Genomic DNA, 17,872 nt, shown 5'->3' with positions numbered 1-17,872 from the left:
GAGGTCAGGAGTTAGACACCAGCCTGGCCAACATGGTGAAAGCTTGTTTCTATTAAAAATACACACAAGGCCGGGCGCAGTGGCTCACGCCTGTAATCCCAGCGCGTTGGGAGGCTGAGACGGGTGGATCATGAGGTCAGGAGATCAAGACCATCCTGGAGAACACGGTGAAACCCCATCTCTACTAAAAATACAAAAAAATTAGCCGGGCTTGGTGGCGGGCGCCTGTAGTCCCAGCTTCTAGGGAGGCTGAGGCAGGAGAATGCATGAACCCAGGAGGCGGCAGAGCTTGCAGAGAGCGGAGATCGTGCCACTGCACTCCAGCCTGGGCGACAGAGCGAGACTCTGTCTCAAAAAAAAAAAAAAAGTACACACAAAAAAATTAGCTGGGTGTGGTGGTGCATGCCTGCAGTCCTAGCTACCCGGGAGGCTGAGGCAGGAGAATTGCTTGAACCCGGGAGGCAGAGATTGCAGTGAGGCAAGATTGTGCCACTGCACTCCAGTCTGGGCAACAGAGCTAGACTCTATCTCTCAGGGGGGAAAAAAAAAAGACTAAAAAATACATTTAACAGATGAAGCATAAGAGTTTAAATAATTTTCTCTGAAAAAATTAGCTGGGCGTGGTGGTGTGCGCCTTGTAGCCCTTGTAGCTTTTTAAAATAAACTATTTTGTTTTTTGAGAAAGGGTCTCCCTCTGTCACTCAGAGTGGAGTGAAGTGACATAATCATAGCTCACTGTAGCCTTAACCTCCTGGGCTCAAGGAATCCTCCTGCCTTAGCCTCCTGAGGATCTAAGCTACTTGAGAGGCTGAGGCAGGAGGATCGCTTGAACCTGGGAGGCAGAGGTTGCAGTGAGCCAAGAGAGCACTATTGCACTCCAGCCTGGGTGACTGGGTGAGACTCTATCTTAAAACAAAACAAAAGAAAAGCAAGCAAACAAAAAAACAGGAAAGGAAATCGGACCAGCCTTACAGGGGTATCTTGAGGGAAAAAAAAATGCCCAGTTCTGCAAAGCACCTTGCTTGGTGCTAGGAACGTGGTAGATGGTTCCTTAGAGTGCATGAGGATGGGGTCACCAAGGATAAGGCAGTGTGTGAAGAGGGCTCGGGACAAAGCCCTGAGGAACCCTAGTATTTCCGGGTAGACTAGAAGACAAGCCCACATAGCAAATAGAAGAGTAATGGCTGGAGCAGCAGAAGGGAAGCTGGGAGAGCCGGTCAAGGAAGGGTGAGCAGTCATGCCCAGTCCAGCCAAGAGGGCCAGGGAGGTGGGCACTATGAAGCGTCCTTGGCTTTGACAACAAGGAGGGCTCTGGTGGTCACACTGGAGGAGTGGGGACAGGGCCAGAGCACACTGAGCTGATGGGTGGGTAGGAAGTGAGGAAGAGGAGATGGGGAAGTTTGGTGAGAAGAAAAGCTTCATGGGAGAACCAGAGTGTCATTTACACATGTCAGAAATCAATTATTTAGAATGTTCCAGCTCTACCTAATTTTCACTGTTTTGAAATCAATCTTAGTCCAACCTGATCAGAAAAGCTGGAAGGGCTCTAAGCCCTCTTAAGAGCTAGAAGGAACTGAGGAGGTGCCCCCATCCAGGGCTGGCCCTCCTCCCACCTGTCACTGGGACCCCATCCTTCTAGGGGGTGGAGTGGATGATTCATTACTATCTAGAATGCTCTTTAAATATATTCACTAGGGGAAAGATCAGACTGGTTTGTTAACCTCGATTCCAACAGCAAAAGTGACTCTTCAAAGCATGGTGAAGCCTGGGGTGGGTGCCTCCTCCCAGGCCCACATTCAAATCCTGTTTCATGGGCCCCCAAAAGTGTGATCGTTTTAGCATCACATCAGGAAGAGGAAGGCCTGGGAGGCAAGAGACCTGGTATGGAGGCCCCAGCTCTGGTCACTCGCTGTGCAAACTAGGGCCAGCTCCTCCTTTCCCTCAGACCTCAGTTTCCCCTTATTCAGGACAAGGGGTTAGATAGGGGTGATTCTAAGGGTCCTGCCAGCTCTGACATTCCAGCATGTGGATATCTATTCTTTAGTCCTTGAAACAGTTAAGTCTAATTCTCCAGATGGAAAACAAGTCCAGAAAAGGCCTAGTCTCCAGTTCCCTCCCTTCTCCTTTCAAACACGTCTTACTCTCTAGAGCAAGATTCCAGGCCTGAAATATGGCTTCTCAATTACCTAAGGATGAAGCCTCAAATCTTCCACCTGGCATTTAAAACACTCCGTAATCTTGTTTTACCCAACCTCACTTCCCATTGTTAGGCCTCTCTTCTCACCATCTCCCAGGTCACTGCCAAGCCTTTGCCCATGCTGTACCCCAGGCCTTAATCTCTTTCCTGACTCTACTCCAAGATCCAGCTTATCCCTGCGGGCTGAGCATGCAGTAGATGCTCAGTAAATTGTCAGCGAGCCCAAGGCCCCTTCTCCTACACTGCCTTTGGCATGTTGGAAGTCAGTTGGGGCCCTGTTTTAAGCATTATATTCCTAGCTTGTCGGGCAGCCCAGCCCAGGGCCTGGCACAAGGAACCCTCAGTATCCAATGCCAGCCAGGATTGGGAGGGGCTCAGTGACCAGCCAGTTGGGCCACCCCAGCTCTTTGCCACAAGAGGAAGTCCAGCCTGGGTTTGGACTCAGATCCTGGCCCCACCACTTAACAGGCTGTGTAAACTTGAGCAAGTCACTACCTTGCTTTTCCTCAGGTTCCACATTTTAAATATGGGGAGACCAGCTGTGTCCACGTGGGCTGGGTAGTGAGGATTAAAGAGGAGAATGCTCGTACGGGACTAGCCCTGGGCTGGCTCCTAATGTGTCCTGAATATGACTTGTCTCGGCCTGGTCATCCAGTCCCCTCCTCTGGTGGAAGGCACAAGCCTGCCCAAGGCTATGTCAGGATGTGTGCGACTGCATGTGTCTGTGTGTGTGGCGGGGCCGTCCCCGAGGGTCGGACTCGATTCTGCCCGGACCAGTGCAGACCCAAGCACAGGGTGTGGCCTAGCGGAACCCACGGACAGGCAGGGCTCGGGGCTGGCGGGAGGCTGGGGCGGGGCGGGGCTGGGCTGACCCGCCCCTTGGGGCACGCGGCCTCCCGGCTTCTCCGCGGGTAGGTTTGCTTGCTTTTGGGGCCCTTCTCAAGCCAGATCGCTAACGTGGTTGAAGTGGTGCGTTTCAGGGTGGCGCTATGACAATGCACTGCCCGTGCAGCCGCCATCACCGCGCCGCCTCCTCCGGCTCCGCAGTCTCCTGCCTGGCTTTCCCTTCTCCACCTCCATCTCTGCGGCGGTAAAATGCAGCACTCGCAGAGCGCCTGCGCGGCTTTCAAGCGGGGCGGTGGCGGCGGTGGCTATTTATAGTAGGTGACGTCACCTTGAAATAGACCGTTAGGGCCGGCCCGCCCTTCCCCCCTCCCACTCCCGCCGCTCCCCGCCGCCCGGCCTGGCCACTCTCACTGCGCAGGCGTCGTTTCGTCCTCCCATCCCCCAGCGCGACCGCCTCTCCTCCCTCGGCGGTGTCCGCGGCGCGAGCCACAGCGCGCGGGGCGAGCCAGCGAGAGGGCGCGAGCGGCGGCGCTGCCTGCAGCCTGCAGACTCCGGGTCGGCCGGCGAGCCAGTGCGCGTGCGCGGCGGCGGCCTCCGCAGCGACCGGGGAGCGGACTGACCGGCGGGCGGGCAAGCGAGCCAGCGGTGTGAGGCGCGAAGCGAGGCCGAGCCGCGAGCGACATGGGGGACCGGGAGCAGCTGCTGCAGCGGGCGCGGCTGGCCGAGCAGGCGGAGCGCTACGACGACATGGCCTCCGCCATGAAGGCGGTGAGCGCGCCGGGAGCCCAGGCGGCTGGCCGGGGAGGCCTGGCGTTGGGGAGGGACGGGGATGGCCGCGGGCGGCGTTCCCCTCCCGGCCATGGGCGACCCCACGACCCGGCTGGGCGTGGCCGCCCGCGCTTCCCGCTCCCGCTGGGCGCCCCGCCACTTCCTGAGGCTGGGCCCGGGCTGGGGGATCCGGGAGGGTGCATCTCGGGGTCGCGGAGGCAGCCCCGTTGGGGGCGGGCGGGCCGGGGTCGCCACATCTTAGTTCGGATCCCGGGCGGGGGCAAAGGGTGCCCTAGGGGACGTGAAGGAGCCGCATTCCTCCTCCTAGAGCGTTTCACCGGACCCGGGGGCTCCCCCTCTCGTCTTCCTCCGTTCCCCAACTTGGAATAAAGAATCACCTAGTGAGTGGCGCCCTGTCTCAGCTGGTTTTCTCTGCTACGACCTGAAGTCTGTAATTCCGATCTGTTTTGCTCTGCTTGTTCGAATTGTTCTGGTTTCATCTTCCCACTCCTGGGGGTCTGGCTTTGTGTGCGAAGACCCCTTTCCTGCAGTCTAGGCGTGGACGAGGGCGGGAGAGGGGGCGGAGGGTGTGGGGCCCATCACAGCCCCAGGTTTGCTTCTGCTCTGTCTGCCTGGAGATTAAAATGAAACGTGACTTCTAGGTGAGACTAATCTGTGTGCCTTTGCATTCCCGAGACCCTCATAAATCGATTCTGCAGCTTCTTCTCCGGTGGAGGAGTCGTGCCCAGCCACACCCTAGCAAAATACCGTGGGTCACACACCACCTGCATTTCTGAGTTCCGGTTACCATCTCACTCACTCTTCACGTTATTTTACGTTTTCTCTAAATGAGTATTTCCTCTCACTGTGTCAAGGTCACACAGTGATAGAACTACAGCTGCGGCCACCATCCTGCTATGTTCAGTGTACAACCTCCTGAGACCTGGGAGGAGCCCCTTGAACCCCGCCTTAGACCTACAGATGCAGAATTTCGGGGGTGAGACTCATATCTGCATTGTAACCAGCTCTCACAGGCGATTTTTAGCTGGCTTAAGTCTGAGAATTACTGCCCATGACTATAGTAAATGTATCCTTGCTGGCCTTTTGGAGGGAGTTCCGAAAAAACTGCAAATACAAAGGCTCCCTAAAATCTTAAGTCATTTGGAAAGCTCATTTGAAGGCTGTTGACCTTAATGTCAGACAAAATATGTAGTTGGGGCTAATATTTAGGATTGTTCAGGTAAGAAAGGTACTTGAAGAGTTGCCTTTCCTGTGGTGTCCTTGTTACACACAACTGGGTGTGTTTGGAGACCAGCAACACCGTTGCCCGTATGTTGGTTTGTGGGTGATCTTGACTTCAGCACTATTAGCATGCTGTTTTGGTGAGGCAGGAGGTTTTCTTCCAAACCGGGGGGCCGTCTAGGTCTGGAGGCTGAACTTCATGTAATTCAGGGGGTCCTTTAAAAGAAAATCTAAAATATAATTTTTGCATATTGTACAGAAATGGGACTGACTGAATGCATTTCCTTGGAAGGGATCCTGAACCTTAATTTTCTTTGGGATAAAGCTGCCTCTGTCCACAGCAGGTCACACTTAAAACTCTCCTCCCCAGTTACTGAGTGGTGCTGGGATTATGCAGGCTGAGGCCTTGCCACACATTTTCATGAAGTGGTTGCTCACCCTCTAAGTGAGACGTAAAGACTGCAGTGTTAGGAGCCCTTTGGGAAATAAATGTGGTGAAAAGAAAGGAGGGACAAGGTTTAAATGAAGGGGAATGGAGGTGAAGGAAAAATGGCTAGAAGGTGCGTTCTGGAACAATCAGAAACCTGAGGCAACTTGAAATGGGGGAATAAAGGCAAGAATGGAGAGATGTTGCCAGAACAAAATCTAGTTTGAGTAGAGAAAAAGATTGGCTTTCTAGTAGGCTTGTAAAATGCTTTCCTGCAGCTAGCTACTAGTGTCCATAGATCTTCTCTGGAGGGTTAAGGTAGCCTTTTGTAAACCAAAGGAATCTATAATATCTATATTTGAAATAATGAGTTGGAAAAGCCAGCCAGTATTGAAGAGTCAATCCAAGCTTTAATTCTGCCATCTCAGAATTGTGATAAACCATTTCTCCTCCTCATCTAAATGTAATACATTGTGCTTATAGATATTTTCTTTAAAAGAAAAATAATATGTTGGAAAGGACTGGCAGGAGTCACTTTCCCTGCTAAATTGGTGTTTGTAGATTAAATTCTTAATGTTACTGAGATGACTCAGTCTCTATTTTATTAATCTCTTTTGGAAAAGGTGTAAATTTCAGTAACCCTCTGGGTTTACCTGGGCTTTGTTCAGAGCTGTGGAGGTAAGTAGCCTGTTGTAGGGAGGATGGAGCAGGACACCTGTGTTGAGGATATATTCTGATGCCACCACTCTGTAACCTTGAAACTTAATCTTGGCTTTAGGTCCTCTGAAGTATAAAACTAGTGATGTTATTAACAAGTCAGTTTTGCCTTCAGTCTTCTAACTTGGTTTCTGTTTCCTTCACAATTAAAATGCTCACCTGATAATATTGCCTTCCTGTAATGATTGATGTTCCTTATTCTACCAGCGTCACCTGGAGGACAGTGTTGGTAAGCTTGAAGAAAAATCGTGCATATTGGAAACAATGGTCTTGCCTCAAACCTGTTGAGAACTTCTCTTCCCTGCTTCTCTCCATAATTTGAAGAAGCAAGAAATGTTTCTGAAGTGAAGCATAAAGGAGTATCTTCAAGCTCTCTTTATCTTATACCTACCAGCTTGCATAGAGTATAATAGTGGGAAGAAACATTGTGAAAGATTGTAGAACCTAAGTCCTTTCTAGGCTAGGCTTTGAATGACCTTACCCAATTTGTAGTCTCTGTAAGTACTGTTTGATAACTGAAATAAACCTATAAAGTGGGATTACATGTTAGTCCGGAAAACTAAGTGATTTAAGGAAAGAGGGAAAATAACCAGATAGATTTCTGGTGGATATTCATAGACATAATTTCATCATGTCTTATGGCCCTAAGTAATCTATTTTATATTAAAACATAGGTGGTAATTGTGAAGTTATCAAATGTAAAAATTACTGGAATAGCATGGTGTTTTAACACTGATAAATCAGTTGATTACAGTGTTGACAGAAAACGGGGAGAAACACATTTGAAGTACTTGCAGAATATATATATAGAAATCTTAAGTGCAGGAAACAAAACTACAGTTTAAGGAAACAGGAGTCGGAGAGGAAGGGCACTTGGCCCAACCACTGGCAAAAGGCTGTTGTTGCAACAGCTGTGAGATTCTGGGAAGTGGGGAAATGAGCAGGTGCTGTGTAAAAGTGCACAGCTGACTGCCCCAGGTGAGACAGATCAGTGTCACAGTAGGAGGATTTTGAGGTGTACCAAAATTGTGATTAGTATGGTTTTTTTTTTTTTTTTTTTTTTTTAAAAGAGATGGTCTCGTTCTGTCACCCAGGTTGGAGTGCAGTCGTGGGACCATCATAACTTGCTGTAGCCTTGAGCTCCTGGGCTCAAGTGATCCTCCTGAGCAGCTATGACTACAGATGCATGCCACCATGCCCAGCTAATTTTTAAGTTGTATAGACAGGTCTCTGTATGGTGTCCAGGTTGGTTTCAAACTCCTGGTCTCAAGCAATCCTCCTGCCTCAGCCTGTCAAAGTGCTAGGATTACAGGAGTGAACTACCACACCCAATGAGTATGAAATCTTAGAGCCACATTGATACTATAGTTTGAAATATATAAAAACTAGGGAGCTATGTTTCCCACTAACTAGGCATTTAAAATGTAATCGTCTTGGAGGAGGGAAGAAGGCCCTGGAATTGTAATAGTTTGAATTTAAAGGGTCTTTCAGGTGGGCCACCAGCTTACATGGCTTTCTTGCTCTGAAGTAGGAACTGTGGTCCCCATGTGGGTTTGGGTCCCTGAATTATCCCCAGAAGAAATTCCACAGGCCAGAACTGACTCCCTTAAACCAAAAATGTATTTTCTTTGATGGGGATTTTTTTTTTTTTTTTTTTTTTTTTGAGACGGAGTCTTGCTCTGTCTCCCAGGCTGGAGTGCAGTGGTGGGATCTCAGCTCACTGCAACCTCCGCTTCCCGGGTTCACACCACTCTCCTGTCTCAGCCTCCCGAGTAGCTGGGACTATAGGTGCCCGCCACCATGCCTGGCTAAGTTTTTGTAGTTTTAGTGGAGACGGGGTTTCACCGTGTTAGCCAGGATGGTCTCGATCTCCTGACCTCATGATCCACCTGCCTCGGCCTCCCAAAGTGCTGGGATTACAGGCGTGAGCTGGGGATTTTCTTTAGTTGGTCTTTGTCTGGGATTTTATATTAGTGACAGACTACAGTGACTACAGTGTCCCACTTTTCCAGGTTTTGGAGAGGGTACCCCCAACTTTTTTTTTTTTTTTTTTTTGAGACGGAGTCTTGCTCTGTGGCCCAGGCTGGAGTGTAGTGGCGGGATCTCCACTCATTGCAAGCTCCGCCTCCCAGGTTCACGCCATTGTCCTGCCTCAGCCTCCCGTGTAGCTGGGACTACAGGCGCCTGCCACCGCACCCAGCTAATTTTTGTATTTTTTTTAGTAGAGACAGGGTTTCACCGTGTTAGCCAGGATGGTCTTGATCTCCTGACCTCGTGATCCGCCCGTCTCGGCCTCCCAAAGTGCTGGGATTACAGGCATGAGCCACTGCGCCCGGCCTGTTTTTTTTTGTTTTGTGTTTTTTTTAATGTGTGTTACATTTAGCAAGTTATAGAACTTATTTTACTTTTTTTTTTTGGAGACAGAGTTTTGCTCTTGTTGCCCAGGCTGGAGTGCAGTGGCGCGATCTCGGCTCACTGCAAGCTCCGCCTCCTGGGTTCACGCCATTCTGCCTCAGCCTCGCGAGTTGCTGGGACTACAGGAGCCCACCACAATGCCCAGCTAATTTTTTGTATTTTTAGTAGAGATGGGGTTTCACCATGTTAGCCAGAATGATCTCGATCTCCTGACTTAGTGATCCGCCCGCCTCGGCCTCCCAAAGTGCTGAGACTAGGGGCGTGAGCCACCTCGCCCGGACTTCCATATTTTTTAGTAGAGACAGGATTTCGCCATGTTAGCCAGGATGATCTCGATCTCCTGACCTTGTGATCCGCCTGCCTCGGCCTCCCAAAGTGCTGGGATTACAGGCGTGAGCCTTTGCGCCCCGCCTTTTTTTTTTTTTTTTCTTAACAAAGTATTGAATTTGAGTTTCTCCTGAGTTAAGATGTGCAGGGCTATGTTACATTTTATTTGGGGTATTTTAAGAAATTATTTCATATTCTTTTTTTTTTTTTTTTTTTGAGACGGAGTCTGGCTCTGTCGTCCAGGCTGGAGTGCAGTGGCCGGATCTCGGCTCACTGCAAGCTCCGCCTCCCGGGTTCACGCCATTCTCCTGCCTCAGCCTCCCGAGTAGCTGGGACTACAGGCGCCCGCCACCTTGCCCGGCTAGTTTTTTGTATTTTTTAGTAGAGACGGGGTTTCACCGTGTTAGCCAGGATGGTCTCGATCTCCTGACCTCGTGATTCGCCCGTCTCAGCCTCCCAAAGTGCTGGGATTACAGGCTTGAGCCACCGCGCCCGGCCTATTTCATATTCTTGACACCAGTTGTTTCTCCATATTGCCTTTAATGTATTTTTCTCCGTGCACCCTTTAGTATATTTTTATGCAGGCCCCAAAATTTCTGTCTCTAGGTTGCTGGTAAAATTCCTCCTAGTGTCCCAAGTGGAGGCAGCTTGTCTTCTGCCCCAGCATTTTGGTGCTCCTCCCACCCTACTCCTGGCTGCAGTGGCATTCCTTTCTGCGGTGGTGAGTGTTGGCACTTCCAATGATCCGAACCTGGCACAGCTTCTGAAGCCTTCAATTCTGATGCCTCTAGGGACAGTAGCATGCAGTAATGCCATTCAGATGCTGTTATATTTAATCCTTGCCAGTCCCCATGAAAATGCTCAATTATGTCAAAAGCAAGGCAAAGGCAGTCTCTTGACTATACTAGGGCAGCTGTTTTATTTGACTAAAATTTAGCTTAGAGTGGATGTAACTTACCTGAACTTGCCCGCTCTGAGCTTGAAGTTTAGCCTATAGTAGCGTTACAGAATTGCAGCCTCATCCTAGTGAGGATAAGGGGCTCAGCCTGAACCTGGCTGGCGATGTTCTTGCACAGTGGCAAGAACATAGGATTTGGTCTGTTGGTGGATATCTTGCCAGCTTGGGGCCAGGCCAGGCAAGATCCTCACTTCCTAAGCATAAACTTGGGAAAGAGCTCAGCAAGTTTTCATCCCTCTAGCTCACTTTTTTTTTTTTTTTTTTTTGAGACAGTGTCTTGCTCTGTCCTCCAAGCTGGAGTGCAGTGGCACAATCTTGGCTCACTGCAACCTCCACCTCCCAGGTTCAAGCGATTGTCATGTCCCACCCAAGTAGCTGGGATTACAGGCGCACGCCACCTTGCCTGGCTTATTTTTGTATTTTTAGTAGAGACGGGGTTTCTGTATGTTGACTGGATTGGTGTCGTACTCCCTGGCCTCAAGTGATCCACCTGCCTTGGCCTCCCAAAGTGCTGGGATTACAGGTGTGAGCCACCATGCCCGGCTCCTCAAGCTCACTTTTAACACACACACGTACACACATACTTCTTCCAAAGAAGCTTAAAGATTTTATGATGTTGTTATGTTTACTTAATCGTGAGAATCATTTACTTACTCATATCAAAAGCAAGCTGGTTGGTGTAGATGTGGGTAACTATAAAGGATGAGCCCATAGCATATGTGGAGCTGTGAAGGATGGCAGCATGTTTGAGTGAGGTGACATTACCCCTAACTTAGGCAGCTATGGCCTGGCAGCTTGGGGGTGGCATTTTGTTTGCTCAGTGTTACTTTTGATGTTGGGTGTTTCCAAGATTAAGAACTTTAAATTTTCCTCAATAGTCCCCGTACTATTTTTGGCGGTGGATCTGTTTTTACTCACACACACATAGTTGTTTGCCTTGTGAGTAGTGGGAGGAGGCCCGTAGGGGTTTTTGGGTAAACAAATAGTGTCATAGGAAGATAAGTGAATGATCAGCAGGCCAGGTCATTTTTGACATTTAGCAATGTTGGGTAGTCCTGGAGCAGAGAAAATGTGAAATGAGTGCCCTGGGGTGGGGACTAGGTGTAGCCAAAGGCTGTTTTGTCAGGACGTTAGTAAAACTAGCTGGCAGGGAGTCCAGTCCTTAAAATAAATGGAGAGGAGGGCCTTTGTGCATGGGAAGAGCCCATCAGTTTAAGTTTGTCATTCAGGAAGGGTGTAAGTAGGATTACAGAGGGTGGAAAGGCAATCAGGACACCTAGAAAGCAGAGAGGCTGTGAGCAGAGGTGGCAAACCCCCTGGTTTGTGGCCAGTTGAAGACTCAGTGCCCAGCGTGGATACACTGAGGGAAGGTGCCATGTGGCAGAAATGACTGTCGTAATCCTGGTGTTAAAGAGTGGAAAGAAGGCTGAAAACTATTGTCTAGGCCTGTCTCTAAAATTGTATGTCTTGTTTTTGCTTCATGTTCCTGATTTGTAGAGATGCAATAAATCATTTCATTAGGTTTTGCAGCTGGTCTTAGGTGGCATGGTTGGGACCTGGAGAGCATCCATTACTCTGTGTTGCCACCCAGTGTTTGCTTCTCTTAGTACAGTTTATGACTGAACTTTTCATTAGTTCTCCTGGCGCCTGTATTTTGGTATTTGATGTGTTGGGAACTGGTTCTAAGTATCATCTATCAAGATTGGCTATAAATCTTTTTGTTTTAATGGACCATCTGATTTTACATGGGTCTATAATTTTCCAGTCTGGGAAAAACTCATATTTCTTTAGTTATCTGTTCAAGTAGTAAGCCATCTTCATTTCATGTTTCCTTTTGTCAACTGAATTATAACCCAGGAGTATTAAAAAATACTGTATTTAAATATATCCAGTTATTTCCTAGTTAGGCCCTGGCTGGGGTATGAGGAACCATATTTGCTTGCTGAGATATGTTAGTCACCCTCAGCTAATGCTGATAGTGATTCATTCAGACTGGCAGGCAACCAGATGATTGTTACATAAACACTACTACTCCCAGTAAATGATTTTTCTTGTGAAGGTGTCATAAATACTGCCCAGTAGCCTTTTTGGCAGTTCATTCCTGAGGGAGAAAGAATGTTCTTACAGATAACACCCAAACTTCACGTTAGTAGGATCAACTTCATCATGCTGTGCCACACCTTTTATTGGTGCACAGGAAAAATGAAACCATGGAGTGTTGGAGCTGAAGGAGGCCTTGGAGATCATTTGGGCTAATCCTGCTTATTTTACCTTTGATGTCCAAAAAGGTTGTGATTTGTTTAAGGTCACATAGCTAGCTCAGACTAAACTCCAGATGTCTTGGGTTTAATAATTATACTGCCTTTTGTGTTATGCAAGCACTCATACATACGTGTATTTCAGATATGCACTCTCTTTAAATGACATACTCTGGGAAGTTACCTTGGTGTATCTTTGCCAGTTTCACAGAAGCAGTTTTGTTAGTCACAGGAGGAAGTATATTGTGACTCCTTATGGATATTATTTGCATTTTAATGCCAAATGGCCTTAGTTGGATTTAATTACTACAAGATCAAAGGAGCTCTCCAAATTCTGTTGTTGTCTCATACTTTATTAAATGTTGCTCTAGAAATGCAAGTCATTCTAGAGGATTCAAGCATTCTGAAATTTATCAGAATATTTGGGATGGAATTTTGATGTAGAAGTGTGGCTCCCTTAAAAGACTAAGTAGTTATTCATCTTTTTGTAGTTCATAAGTGTGATGATTGGGTTTTGACATGCATGTGTGAGGTGTGCCACCCTCAAACCTTGTTACGATGTAGACACATGACCCTCTGATGTGGGGAGAAAAAGACTAAGTTATTAAATATTTACAAAGTCTATTTTCCATAAGAAAATGTATGTAAGTGTTTAAAGGCACTTACTAGAGGAGGAAACTAGTCGGGTTATAGGTGTTCAACGTGATTTAAAGGGAACATTGATTTTAGATTCATGGTAGACTGGAGCGGATCACAGTGAGAGGTATGGAGACCACTGATGAATATGTGAGGATGAATAATGAGAACCCTGACTTGACTGGAGTGGAGGCAGCACCCCTGGGAATGGTCAGGATAGCTGTTAGCCAAAGACCACACTGAAGAAAGAAGTGGGGTTTGGTTGATGGGTAGGCAAAGGAGAGACTTAATCCTATGTTTGTAGCAGAAGAGTAGGGGTTCTGGGGACAGGGAAATGGAGACATTAAGAGTGAGCTGGTATTTTTATTTTTTCTGGGGCTTGGGGGTAGGGAGGACTCAGACAATTGCTTGTTTTACTTTGTAAGAACTTGGCACAAGTTTTCTGATTTTTACATGTAATAATGATTACACTTGCTGCTTATGTCCTTGAACCACTAATTCCCCAAATAAACCATCATTGTTCAGGATTTCTGATACTCCACTGCTCAGTCTTCTCAATTCATTTTAAGTGTGTCTATTTGAATATGCTATTGATAACTTTCCCCATTGAACTTGGCTTTTTCCCTCTATTGGAGGTTCTGTCCTTACAGATTGGTTTAAGTAATACCTTTTTTGTTTAGTGTTTTATGGTTTCCTAAATGCTTTGCTTTCCTTTTTTTTTTTCAGTGTTAAATTTAAAGACCTTTACCAGTAGGTCATACTAAGGAATCCCTCTACTTTATAGACGACACACCATCTTTTAAGGGCTTGTGAAATGTCCTGGGTCAATTTAGCAAGTCATTTTCTGTGCTTGGGCCCAGACCAACTCTATTAGGAACTCTGTTAGGAAACTCTGTTATAAACAGTTTCCTAGGGGTTGCTGAACCTAGTACGACAAACTGGATAGCTTAAAATAATAAATTTATTCTCTCGTAGTTCTGGACGCTAGAAGTTTGAAAGTGAGGTGTAGGCAGGCCACATTCCCTCTGAAGGCTCTAGGGAAGAATCCTTCCTAGGCACTCTCCCAGCTTCTGGTGACTTCTGGCAACCCTTGGTGTTCCTTGGCTTGTAGATGCATCACTCCAGTCTTTGCCTCCACTGTCACATGGCATTCTTCCTGTGTGTGTGTGTGTCCAAATCTCACTATCCTTATAAGGACACCTGTAATTGCACTTAGGGCACACCCTAATATCCAGTATGACTTCATCTTAACTAATTACATCTGCAAAGACCCTATTTCCAAATAAGGTCACAGTCACAGGTGCCTGGGGTCAGAACTTCAGCATATCTTTTGGCGGGGGACACAGTTCAACCCCCTGCAAAGTCTAATAATGCTCTTCCTACTAACTGCATAGCTAGTTCACTTGTAGCTGGCATCAGGGAGAACGAAGGGAAGTTAAAGCTTGTGAAATTTAACTCTCCCACTTAAAATAATTGATGCTTCCATCCTTGATGACCAGAGTTTCCTGTGAGGTAGGTCAGAGTACAACTTGCTGCTGAGTAGCTGTGCTTCTTTTCACCTGGAGCTGGGGGCACTTTCATGTCACTAATGAATTCTTCTTCATTTTGGTTTGGGAGAGGGCTGGGAGTATCAGTCAGGGTTCCATGTGTGGCCACACAGGGTGAAGCTCTGGCCACTGGATCTGTGTGATGTTCATCTGATCTGTGGAGCCCCACCACCTGTTAATGTGTATTTGAGGAGTGGTTGGTTCTTTCCAGAATGTAAAGCTGGAAGCAGAGTCTGGAACACTTCCAGTCTGTCGTCTTTGAGCATCTGACAAAGGGACCGCATGATCTTACTGTTCTGAGGTTTTTTTTTTTTTCTTTTTTGAGACAGAGGCTCGCTCTGTTGCTAGGCTGGAGTGCAGTGGCGCAATCTTGGCTCGCTGCAACCTCTGGGTTCAAGCGATTCTCCTGCCTCAGCCTCCCAAGTAGCTGGGACTACAAGCGCACCCCACCACGCCTGGCTAATTTTTGTATCTTTAGTAGAGATGGGGTTTCACCATGTTGGCCAGGATGGTATCGATCTGTTGACCTCATGATCTGCCCGCCTTGGCCTCCCGAAGTGCTGCGATTACAGGCATAAGCCACCGCGCCCGGCCTGTTCAGAGTATCTTTTGCAGAGTAGCTGAAGCTTGAGGTTTTCTTCATTGTGTACTGCTGCTGTACAACCTTTTCATAATTATCCTTAGTCCCATTCCTGTACCAACATGAAAGCAACATCTTATGAGACCTCATTTATGAATTTCTCAAGCTCCTATGATTTTCTGTTTTGGGTGCCAAGTATTTATCTCTTCTATTAGACTACAGTCTTTTCTTCACATAGGATTCATGTCTATATTGGTTTTGTCCATGGGTGGTTTTTATTCTCCAGAGTGACTGACTTGTTTATAATCCTGTTCTTGAGAAGGATTGTTGATTATGTTGAAGGGAAGGCTTCTTGCCAAGATTTTCAGATTTTCCTTTCAATGTTTATCTTCTTGGGGTTTTGCAGGTGACAGAGCTGAATGAACCTCTCTCCAATGAAGATCGAAATCTCCTCTCTGTGGCCTACAAGAATGTGGTTGGTGCCAGGCGATCTTCCTGGAGGGTCATTAGCAGCATTGAGCAGAAAACCATGGCTGATGGAAACGAAAAGAAATTGGAGAAAGTGAAAGCTTACCGGGAGAAGATTGAGAAGGAGCTGGAGACAGTTTGCAATGATGTCCTGTCTCTGCTTGACAAGTTCCTGATCAAGAACTGCAATGATTTCCAGTATGAGAGCAAGGTGTTTTACCTGAAAATGAAAGGTGATTACTACCGCTACTTAGCAGAGGTCGCTTCTGGGGAGAAGAAAAACAGTGTGGTCGAAGCTTCTGAAGCTGCCTACAAGGAAGCCTTTGAAATCAGCAAAGAGCAGATGCAGCCCACGCACCCCATCCGGCTGGGCCTGGCCCTCAACTTCTCCGTGTTCTACTATGAGATCCAGAATGCACCCGAGCAAGCCTGCCTCTTAGCCAAACAAGCCTTCGATGATGCCATAGCTGAGCTGGACACACTAAACGAGGATTCCTATAAGGACTCCACGCTCATCATGCAGTTGCTGCGAGACAACCTCACCCTCTGGACGAGCGACCAGCAGGATGAAGAAGCAGGAGAAGGCAACTGAAGATCCTTCAGGTCCCCTGGCCCTTCCTTCACCCACCACCCCCATCATCACCGATTCTTCCTTGCCACAATCACTAAATATCTAGTGCTAAACCTATCTGTATTGGCAGCACAGCTACTCAGATCTGCACTCCTGTCTCTTGGGAAGCAGTTTCAGATGAATCATGGGCATTGCTGGACTGATGGTTGCTTTGAGCCCACAGGAGCTCCCTTTTTGAATTGTGTGGAGAAGTGTGTTCTGATGAGGCATTTTACTATGCTTGTTGATGTATGGGAAATCTAGGCGAAAGTAATGGGGGAGATTAGAAAGAATTAGCCAACACAGGCTACAGTTGATGTTTAAAAGATCCATTTAAAACAAGCTGATAGTGTTTCGTTAAGCAGTACATCTTGTGCATGCAAAAATGAATTCACCCCTCCCACCTCTTTCTTCACCTAATGGAAAACTGTTAAGGGAAGCTGATACAGAGAGACAACTTGCTCCTTTCCATCAGCTTTATAATAAACTGTTTAACGTGAGGTTTCAGTAGCACCTTGTTTTTGCCTCTTTAAATTATGACGTGCACAAACCTTCTTTTCAATGCAATGCATCTAAAAGTTTTGATACTTGTAACTTTTTTTTTTTTTGGTTGCGATTGTTTAAGAATCATGGATTTATTTTTTGTAACTCTTTGGCTATTGTCCTTGTGTATCCTGACAGCACCATGTGTGTCAGCCCATGTCAATCAAGATGGGTGATTATGAAATGCCAGACTTCTAAAATAAATGTTTTGGAATTCAATGGGTAAATAAATGCTGCTTTGGGGATATTATCTCTGTGTATGGTCTTGATTTTTCCCCTCTCAAGGTACTGTTTAACCAGTCACAAATTGTGGTTTGAATCTCTCAAACATGAAAGCATTTGTAGTACTTTATCCAAGTTTTCCTACCCTCTGATTTCATTACATATTTTGCAGCATATACATAGGATTCATAGATTTTAAATAGTTTTCTGTGAACCCAGCTAACATAGTCTTTCCGATCAGTTTTCCTGGTAACTGGTACTTTTTAATGAGCCTCACAGAACAAAATGCAGTCTTCCACAGTATAGCACCTCTGAAAGGTTGTGGTCTCTGTTTAACTTGAGAGTGTATTTAACGCTGAAGGTAAATACTGAGCTTATACATGTCCTCAAATTTTCTTAATGTAATAAAATATTAGGGGCACAACTTGCATCCCTGAAATCTTTAGTGGTTATTGTTAAATGGTTAGTATTCTTTAAAATAGAAAAGCAAACCTCACTGAGTTAAAAGAAAAAGCCTAACCTACCCCTTAAATACTTGCTTGCCCCCAAGGTGTCTCTCTTGAGACTCGGGATCACTGGCCGACTGTTCTTGAGTGAGGTGGTTTCCTGCGTCTCACGATTTTTATCACCTCCAGAGTGGCACCTAGGAATGAACATGTTTGTTAGGTAAGTTGGTTCAGTAACACAGAACCCTTAAACACCTTTTTCTGTTTGTTTTTTTGAGACGAAGTCTCGCTGTGTCATCCAGGCTGGAGTGCAGTGGCATGATCTCAGTTCACGTAGCCTCCACTTCCCAGGTTCCAGCCATTCTCATGGCTCAGCTTCCTGAGTAGGTGGGATTTCAGGCACCCACCACCACACCAGGCTAATTTATATATATTTAGTAGAGATGGGGTTTTGAATGTTGGCCAGGCTGCTCTTAAACTCCTGACTTCATGCGATCCGCCCACCTTGGCCGCCCAAAGTGCTGGGGTTACAAGTGTGAGCCACCGTGCCCAGCCTTCAACACCTCCTTGACTAAAGTTTGGCATTAGACTGATGGAAATGGCCATGACACAATCTCTGTCCTTGATTTTGTGGAGCACATAACTTGTAAGCATGTAAGTTTAAC

The 17,872-nt window shown here is 46.9% G+C and overlaps 1 protein-coding gene and 1 non-coding gene across 3 annotated transcripts; both read left to right on the top strand.

Annotated features, from left to right (window-relative positions):
• The first annotated feature begins 3,471 nt into the window (after positions 1-3,471).
• Positions 3,472-16,789, top strand: YWHAH (tyrosine 3-monooxygenase/tryptophan 5-monooxygenase activation protein eta). 2 transcript variants are annotated; one of them, XM_025398647.1, is made up of 2 exons: positions 3,472-3,811; positions 15,325-16,789. In XM_025398647.1, the coding sequence occupies exons 1-2, from the start codon at positions 3,725-3,727 to the stop codon at positions 15,976-15,978; spliced, it is 741 nt and encodes a 246-aa protein (XP_025254432.1). In that variant the 5' UTR covers positions 3,472-3,724; the 3' UTR covers positions 15,979-16,789. The 2 variants fall into 2 exon arrangements, with proteins under 2 accessions (XP_025254432.1, XP_025254433.1); XM_025398648.1 differs by lacking the exon at positions 3,472-3,811 and adding an exon at positions 5,435-6,426.
• On the top strand, positions 12,635-12,737 carry LOC112633908. Its single transcript, XR_003121667.1, has one exon. It is a non-coding gene; the product is annotated as a small nucleolar RNA U13 (small nucleolar RNA).
• Positions 16,790-17,872: the final 1,083 nt, after the last annotated feature.

Source organism: Theropithecus gelada, chromosome 10, assembly GCF_003255815.1.
Source record: "Theropithecus gelada isolate Dixy chromosome 10, Tgel_1.0, whole genome shotgun sequence".
In the NCBI taxonomy this organism is placed as follows: domain Eukaryota; kingdom Metazoa; phylum Chordata; class Mammalia; order Primates; family Cercopithecidae; genus Theropithecus; species Theropithecus gelada.
This window is presented reverse-complemented; position numbering and strand designations above follow the sequence as displayed.

Coding starts and splice junctions, on each gene's coding strand:
- YWHAH (XM_025398647.1), top strand. CDS start 3,725: ATGGGGGACCGGGAGCAGCTGCTGCAGCGGGCGCGGCTGGCCGAGCAG. Junction 3,812..15,324: donor TGGCCTCCGCCATGAAGGCG/GTGAGCGCGCCG, acceptor GGGGTTTTGCAG/GTGACAGAGCTGAATGAACC.